The sequence below is a fragment of the Octopus bimaculoides genome, chromosome 4 (assembly GCF_001194135.2).
Source record: "Octopus bimaculoides isolate UCB-OBI-ISO-001 chromosome 4, ASM119413v2, whole genome shotgun sequence".
NCBI classification, from domain to species: domain Eukaryota; kingdom Metazoa; phylum Mollusca; class Cephalopoda; order Octopoda; family Octopodidae; genus Octopus; species Octopus bimaculoides.
In genome coordinates this window covers 106243875-106253420 of record NC_068984.1, presented here as the reverse complement: position 1 = coordinate 106253420, position 9546 = coordinate 106243875, and the positions used below count along the sequence as shown (strand labels likewise).

The 9546-nt window shown below is 36.9% G+C and overlaps 1 protein-coding gene across 1 annotated transcript in view; it reads left to right on the top strand.

The window, feature by feature from the left end:
* LOC106879427 (focadhesin) overlaps positions 1-9546 on the top strand; it is a 260907-nt gene that overhangs the window by 29108 nt on the left and 222253 nt on the right. The window contains exons 4-7 of the mRNA XM_052967658.1: positions 1494-1595; positions 1825-2017; positions 4042-4245; positions 8172-8256. Coding sequence (XP_052823618.1) covers positions 1494-1595; positions 1825-2017; positions 4042-4245; positions 8172-8256 — 584 coding nt within the window. The remainder of the gene's footprint in view (positions 1-1493; positions 1596-1824; positions 2018-4041; positions 4246-8171; positions 8257-9546) is intronic.

Sequence of the window (9546 nt, the reverse complement as noted above, 5' to 3'; positions counted from 1 at the left end):
TCTTGTGCGGGTGGCACATGAGATGCACCATTTCGAGCGTGGCCGTTGCCAGTACCGCCTGACTGGCTCCCGTAGGATTTTCGAGCGAGATCGTTGCCAGTGCCCCTGGACTGGCTTGTGCGGGTGACACATAAAAGACACCATTTCGAGCATGGCCGTTTTCGTGCGGGTGACACGTAAAAGCACCCACTACACTCTCTGAGTGGTTGGCGTTAGGAAGGGCATCCAGCTGTAGAAACTCTGCCAGATTAGACTGGAGCCTGGTGTTGCCATCCGGTTTCACCAGTCCTCAGTCAAATCGTCCAACCCATGCTAGCATGGAAAGCGGACGTTAAACGATGATGATGATGATGATGATTATAATGTAGGTGGCTATAGCAATTAAAACCAAAAAGCCAAAATTCATAAATGAGGATGCAAAATAGCACCTGCAACTGCTAGAAATAAGAGCTAAAACATATAACTCAGATAGCCACACATAATCCCCAACCTCATGAGATATTCAGGGACTGTGAGTGGCAAGCCACAACATCTTTCTTCAGCAAGATAAACTCACAGAATGAAGAAGTTTGATAAAACCCTACCACGTGATTTCAAAATTTAACTTCCATGGTCTTGTTTCTCTTCAGGGGTTTCTGCAATTTACTCTGGGTTAAAGAAATAGCTTGCTTTCCATTTGCTCATGAGAGAAAAAAAATAACCATTGAACAGTGAATGCTAAAATTCAAAACAGTTAAAGTGTATATAAAAATACAATGAGATATTGTAATAGTAAATTAATGTGTTATGATATTTTAAATACATTATAATATAGGTGGCTATAGCAATCAAAACCAAAAGGGCAAGATTCATAATTGATGGTGTAAAATAGCACCTGCAATTGCCAGAAATAAGAGCTAAAAAAAATAAGACAACACAAAATCACCAACCTCATGCAGCAAGCCACATCTTTCTTCGGTGATATACATACCATGTTAAACCATTAATCCCTACCCCTCTCCATTTTTTCTCCCTCATCTTTTCTGTCAAAGAGCATAGGCTTGAAACATCAAAGACTTTTCCATTCTTTCTAAGCATGTATTCCCTCACCTGTCTTTGTCTTTTGTTTTCTATAAATTTGAACAATATATGTATACATAGTTTGATCAATAAGTATCCGAACTGTTTTCAATTTTGCATGTCCAACGATGCAAAATATTACCTTGCTTTTAATCAGGCAAGGGTTAGCAACAGGAAGGGCATCTGGCCATAGAAAAATCTGCTTCAATAAATTCTACATGAACAATACATAGGAGAGGGCATTAAAATGATGATGATAATGATGTTGGTGGCCACAGCAGCAATTTGTCCTCACTAATAAGGTTAACTATATAAATTTTGTGGAACATAGATGTTTCCACTGACTTAATTCTTTTTTCAGATGTAATGTTTACATTGCTTTCACATAGAATTTTATGATTTTGATGTGCTGTTTTGTGTTTTATTCTTCCCAGAACCCCACCTCATCCATTCATTACTGTGTGTACAAATCGTCCAGAGAGTTGGCCTCTTCTACAGCAGCAAATATACCAAATATGTGTCCATCAGAAAGAGATGTAAGTGAATTATTTGCATAAAATAGCAGATTAAATATTAAGGTTTGTTGTTAATGATGTTTTAATGGTAGGAATATGAGCTTCATTTCCTCTAGAAGCCCTTGTCAATAGATAGCATTTATCATACTTGATGGTCTTGTTGAATAAATGTGTGTGTGTGTGTGTGTCCACTTTTGATCAGCAATTATCTTATGCTTCTTATTTTGTTTTCTTTTTTCTTCCCCCATAGAATATCTTCAAATGCTGTTGCAATCCTGAAACCATTTCTGCTCTATATAATTTTGGACCCTGTCCGTCAGGATTCCACGATGCCTCTTCGCCTTGCCATACAGCAGATTCTATTTCAGCAAGCCTACTTAGCTACGTCTGTCGATGATGATCAATACGTAGGCTTCCTGTGCTCCATGGTACCGTATATCCAGGTTGGTTAATTGCATTGTTGGTCATAATGTAAATGTAGATGAGCAAATGATGAAGAAAGTTTACTCTGCAATCATGAGGTGAAAGGATTGATCAGATTATGCTCCAGCTCAGCTAAATGTGTTTTACAATAGTCTCGGACCCAAGCCTTAAATGAAATTGGGAAGGTGAATAGTATATAGAAGCTTATCAGATAGGCAAACATTAGGGTCGCTGCATTTTTGACCTGTTGGTATCTCAAAGCACCAACCATCACTCTCAGTTAGATATTTAGCTAAGAATAGGGATTACCATTTTAAGATTTGGCTGATATTTTTTTCCAGCAAACTGCTGTGCATACCAGTCAAATCTCCTCCAGATCAGACACTACCACCTTAAAAAGAGAGAAGATACATTATAATTGGGATGGTCATGACTGGAATGCCTTTGATCGTATGACCCCCTCATACAGTGTTGGTCACTTGGGTGGTGGTGCTGGGGGCGGTTGTGGTTGTGGTCGTGGTGACGGTAGTAGTAGTTGTGTTCGTGGTGATTTGATAGTGGTGGTGGTGGTAGTAGTAGTTGTAGTGCTTACAGTAATTCTGAAACTACCAATGTTCATGTATACAAGATGGTTTAAACCTCAACAAGGCTATAACTTAGTATAACTTTTCTACATCAAAGGTTTCTTTGCTACATGTTCAGTTCAAGAACTTTTGATTTTTCTTTATTTCTCTCTTTGTGTTCACCAAAGGGAGTCATTGCTCTACATTTTCTTCTAACACAAATTGTTAAATAAAGCAGCAAAGAAGCTGCTGGACAACTTGCAGGAAATAGTAACCATATCTTCCTCAAATCAAACCCCACTATCTTAAAAAGATAGAAGACACATCGAATGGGGTAGATACACTGTTTGTAAATAGAAAGGTTACAGCTGGAATGCCTTTGGTCTAAAGGATCTTTCATACACTGTTCATTTGTGTCAACACATTAGCCATAGAGCATAAATTTGAAAACTGAATAAATTCACTTCCTAACCACATGGGTTTAGGTTCAGTTCCATTATGTGACCCTTTGGGTGAGTGTCTTCTACTACAGTCCTAGGCTGGCCAAAGCCTTGTGAGTGGGTTAGGATTGGTCTGCAAAAGCCCTGTGCTGTCCCATGTAAAAAGCACTTGTACTGACACATTGTAAAAGCACCCAGGACACACTGTAAAGTGGTTGGTGTTAGGAAGGGAATCTGGCCATAGAAACGAAGCCAAATCAGACTGAAACCTGATGCAACTCTCCTGTTTGCCAGCTCTCGTCAAACTGTCCAACCCATGTCAGCTAAAGTAGATGTCAGAATGAAAATGATGATGATAAGGACAATGATGATCGTTTGAATTGTCTTTCTGTCATTTTTATGTTTTTTTTACTACTTCACTAGAAATTTTCCAATAGAAATTTAATTTAACTCTGCAAATAGCTGATTTGTATTTTAATTTTTTCAAGCAACATTATAGAGTTACTTTTAACAAAATGTAAATACATAGCGATTTTGATTTAAAAAAAAAAAATATTTGATTATATGTAAATGATTGGTTTATCATATGTCCAGCATACAAGTTCAAGTAGTATATAGTGTGAACATGTAGTGTAACTATTCAAATATTGCCACTATTTTTCCAAATCCTGCTGCATTTTGCATAGAATTTTTGGTCACTCAAAGCAGCCTTGTTTTATCAGTTGACCTACTCTTTTTTAGCTATAACTTTGGGTCTAAAAAATTTGACTTGTATGCTGAAAAATACAGTATTTAAACCAGCCATAATTAGCCCAAATATTCTACCTGTTTTATGTTCACACTAGCCAGATCTGGCCTCTCACACCTATTTTACAATATCATTCTAAAAATAAACAACCACATCATCAACATCTTGATAAAAAATACAAGATAATGTATGATTAATTCAAAACAATGTGAATGAATAAGCATTACATTTGACAGAATAATTTGAGTGCCAAAGGGTTAATTTGTTTTCTTTCTTTCTTTTTATTTTTGTAGTTAGACTCTTCACAGTCCATTGGTGAAGGTGTCCAGTTTGTGAGCCAGCTGCTTTTCATAATGTTACAACAGTCAACATGTCCCTCACTGTTAAGACCTCTAGTACAAAATGCTATGGCATTGTGCTATCTATGTCTACAGAGAGATCTCTCTGTGATGATGCTTACTCACAAGATTCTTCAAATTGCTCATAAATGGCCTGAGGTAAGTGTGTTGATGGTAACTAGCCTTAGATATACAGTAGTAACATACAGCTTAGTAACATGATGAAACGTATATCCAGCAAAAATGAATTAACACGCATTTTATTGAGGGATCAGCTGTACCATTTAACACATCAAGGGTTGGTCAAATAAATCCCAGTTATATTCTGTTCTCTAAATTCCATTCACTATATTTCTGTCTTCCAAAAAATGTCTGGTTTACAATCTATATAAGAAACCATCATCAAACCCTGCTGAGATGAACTTTGACTTTTATCCTTTTAGGGTCAATAAAGTAAAGTACCAGTCAACTAAGGGCCAATGTAATTGACTAACCTCTTCCCACCAAAATTGTTAACCTTTTGCTAAAATCTGAAACTCTCATTAAAGTGGTTAGCTGGCAGAATAATTAGTACACCAAACAAAATGCTTAGAGGTATTTTTTCCAGACTTAAGTTACAAGTTCAAAATTTGCCAAGGTCAACTTTGTCTTTCATCCTTTTGAGGTTAATGAAATAAGTACCAGTAAATCACTGGAGTTGATGCAATCGACTAGTTCCCTCCCCCGAAATTTCAGGCCTTGTGCCTTTAGTTGAAAGAATTATTATTATTATTGTGGTTGATGTAATCAACTGACTCCCTCTACCAAAATTGCTGGCCTAATGCCAAAATTTGAAACCATTATTTAAACACAGCATGCTGGGTAAAATGCTTAGTGGCATTTCATCCATCCTTATATTCTGAGTTCAAATTCCACCAAGGTTGACTTTGCCTTTCATCCTTTTGGTTTCGATAAAATGAGTACCAGTCAAGCACTGGGGTTGATGTAATCGATTTAACCCCTCCCCCAAAATTTCAGGCCTTTTTCCTATAGTAGAAAGGATTGTTATTATTATTACTATTATTATTATTATTATTATTATTGTGGTTGATGTAATGATTCAAAGGGTGTAAAATAAAGGGGAAGCTGCAAGAGATACATTTTATACTTGGTAGAGTTCAAAGTATCTTAATTTTTAAACATTATCCTCATGTCAAAAGTACATTTCACCTTAGCAAGTGGGTAGGCCTTTTGCAGTACCACATATCACCATATATCTTGTCATTTCTTCTGTGACATGAAGTATCTTCAGGTCAATGTTCAGCAAGTTTTTCTTTGTCTCTGTCTTCTGCAGGTTTCATTAACTTGGAGTGCTTTGCACCTCCTTAGGAATTTATCGTCTTTAATATGTATCACGTTTCCATAACAACGCAGCTCCCTCTCATATGTACTACACCTGACTTCTTTTATACACAATTTTGCTCTGAATTCAGTTGTACTCTGATGTACATGCTCACTAACATTACTTGTACATCAAAGCATGCTTCATTTCTTTCTAGCCTTTGCAAGTCTTCAAGACCCATGTCTCACTACTATGTAGTGTCACAATTCTCACACATACATCACACAATCCACTTGTGACTCTGAGAGAAAGAACTTTGTTTCCAACAGACATACTATCTCCCTGATGTTTTCTAACGTATTTTTACCCTGGCTATTACACTTTCTGAACAATCACCACCTCTGATATTTATGTTGCCTATGTAATAGAACCTATTGATTACATCAAATGAGCCAGTTAGGCTCCTTCCTATTTAAACCTTCATTTTTGCTAAGTTTACCTTGAGATTAGAATCTTATTTCTAGATTTCACTTACATGCTTTGAATTCGTTATTTGATTTTTCTGAGGATTCAGTAGATAAAACTAGGTTATCAGGATATAGAAGTCCCCATAGGCAGCTAGTCTTGAATTTTTCTGTGATGACTTGTAAGATTATGATGAATAGGAAAGGCTTGAGGACTAAGCATTGATAACCCTCTAACTTCGTACTAGACTTGTCTCTTAAACTCATTGCTGATTCTCAATTTAATTACTGCATCTTTGTACATATCTCATATAGTTCTCACATGCCTTTTATCTACATCTAGTTTCCTTAGTTTCTATCAGATTACAGGGTGTGACAGTTGTCAATGAAGGCCAGGTATACTGGTTTACTTTTTACTAACTGTTTCTCCTGTAATTGTCCCACCTGCATTTCATCAAGGCTTACTTAATTCCTGATTGATTGTTCTATGGCCCACTCCATGACCTTCATAGCCTGGTCCAGTAATTTTAAGCTTCTATGTTTCCTCCTCTCTGCTGCATCTCCATTGTCCGTGTAGCAGTTTACAATGATACTGCTATGCCAGTGATCGAGTATGACACTTCCCTGTGTTACTTGATCAACTATTTGAATAGCTAACATGTATCCTACTTCACCAGATATTTTGAGCATCTCTGTAACTATCCCTGATTGGCCAGCAGCTTTCCCTACTTTCATGTCTTTAATCACTCTATCCACCACACTACTGTACTGTCAATATATCTTTTATCCTTTACCTTTTACTTGTTTCAGTCACTGGACTGTGGCCAAGTTGGGGCACCACCTTGAAGAGTTTTAGTCAAGCAAATTAGCCCCAGTACTTTAAAGCCAGGCACTTATTCTATAATTTTCTATTGCTGAACTGCTAAATTACAGGGACATAAACAAACCAACTCTGGTTGTCATGTCGTGGTGAGAGTCAAATACAAACACAAAGACAGATGCACATAAATACATACCTGTATACAACAAGCTTCTGATAGTTTCCGTCTACCAAGCCAACTCAAGGCTTTGTTTGACCCAGGGTTATAGTAAATGACACTTCCTAGCTTGAAACCAGAACCATGTGGTTGGGAAGTAAACTTCTCACCACGCAGTCACAGCTGCGCCTACTTACATTTGGTTGAAGTGAAGAAATGAAACACTGATGTTATTTTATCACTGTTCTGGAGTGGGTATACAAAAGGTAATGGTTGACCTCTGAATGACCAGCCTAAACTTCTGTGATTTTTTTAGGTTAGAAGGTAATATTTTGTGACATCAATACCTTTTGTCAGACCAAATAATGCGAAACAGTGTTTGGGATATCCGTTTATCACTTGACTCGGAAAATATAATCCTTTGTGAGATAAAAACCTTAAATTTATGAGTAAAAAACGTTTGAATGACTTTAATTGCATGTTAGTAATGTAAGTGGAGTCAAAACGTTACATGAGTGTATGTTGAAATAATTTACATCTTTGGGTCACCAGCTGCCTCTTCAAACAAGCGCACAAGAAGATAAGATGGTACATGTTGCCCTTTAGTTTATAAAAGATTTCTCCTCTCGTAATTAAGTTAGAATGAAAATGTTATAAAGGGAGATTACTCAATGCTGAATTATTTCTCTTGGACTATTTTCTCTTAAACAGTGGCGGTGGTGTTGATGTTGATGCTGCTTCTAATTGTGGTAGAAACGGTGGTAGTAAGAAATATAGTGAACATAAGAAATTAACTGCAGTAAATTTCCTCGAATTGAAAATACCTTATTACATTTTGTGTATCAGAAACGTATCAATATATATCTGGGGGGAAAAAAAAAACCAAACTTCTCTCTCTCTCTCAGATATAAGCAAAATAAACTGTCATTCGATAGGCATTTTTTTCTCAAATCACACATGACCAACTGTCTTCAGTTTCTATTGATTAAAGTACATGAAAGAAAAATCTTTCATAGGTCCTCATTATGATTTTCAAGCCAACAATAGGGTGGGATGCATTGCAAGTGGAAAAGTGGAAGAGAAAAGAAAAAGAGCGCCACATCACCATCATCTTCCTCATTTATTATTTTCCCTTTCATTAGTTTGTTATCATTATCTCCATCAGTATCTTCACTACCACCCCACTTACCGCCATCATCGCTAGCATCATCATTATCACAGTTTTCCATTTTATCAGACTGCTTCATTCAAGGTAATGTATAGGACGATTATAACATCATGAGATACATAGTTCCAATTATCATCCTCTGTTGTTATTTTTAGGTTTTATCAACCGGACAGAACATCATTTTACTGAGCCAGATGCTTTTTGAAATTAATGCTGACAACACAGTGGTGCTAGACATTGGTAAGTGATGACAGTTTTTCTCCACCAACTCCAGAATCATCCTTACCATTATCATCATTTTTATGTCTGCTTTCTACCTATCTATATGGTAAATTCGTCACTGCACTTTTGATGACTCTCTCTTTGCTGACAGCATCTTAAAATATGCCTTGCATACTCCTCAAGCCACCAAGTTGTCTAAAACACTACCAGACTAGAGGTCATGGTACACTGTCAAAGGCTTGCTATTTATATGCTTGCATAGTTCAGACGAGACTTCTGCAATTCAGTGTCTTACTGTTTATTGCATTTCTTTGTCCTCTTCACCATTCTGATTTCAGCTTTTACCACTTCTGCTCATGTCTTCCTCCATCTTTCTCCTCCACAAATGTATTTCTGCTTGGATCTCCTGACACTTCTTTATCTGTCAGTTACACACCACATGCATCACATGTTTATACTGATGTAGTCATCTCTCGTAACCGTTTACCATTCAGATTACTATTGTCAAATGTAATACATGTTCAACCACATTGATTTGAATTAATCATACATTATCTTGTAGCATTGAGATTTCAATGGCGTGATTACTTTAGTTTTGAATGACATTGTTAGGTAGGTGGAAGAGGCCAGAACTAGCTTGTTTGAATATAAAACAGGTAGAAAAAAGTTTGGGGCCAGATAATGGCTAGTTTAAATGCTAAAGGGTTTTTGTTACCATATTTCTCTTGAACTACACCCTATTTCTTTCAATTAATTTTGAAAATTATAAAGAATTTACTAAAATATCTCGATCCTTATTAAGCTGCTAATTGGAACATAAATCAACATGAAATTCTAATGGGAAATTTTAATTTAGATCAATTTATACAGAAAGTCTTTATCAAAGAAGCTGGAACAGTCATGGGTGGGTTGGTATCATGACGGTTAAACATGACATCTAGCATGACATTCTTTGTTATTCAGTGTTTTTCTTACTTCAGCTACATCACATCGTTCATACACACGAGGATTACAACCAGCAGTGGAAGGGTAAATAGAAACAGAAAGAGAAAGGCGGCGAGCTGGCAGGAACGTTAGCACGCCGGGTGAAATGCTTAGCGGTATTTCGTCTGCCGTTACGTTCTCAGTTCAAATTCTGCTGAGGTCGACTTTGCCTTTCATCCTTTCGGGGTCGATAAATTAAGTACGAGTTACGCACTGGGGTCGATGTAATTGACTTAATCCTTTTGTCCTTGTTTGTCCCCTCTATGTTTAGCTCCTTGTGGACAATAAAGAAATAAGAAACAGAAAGAGAAAGGCGGCGAGCTG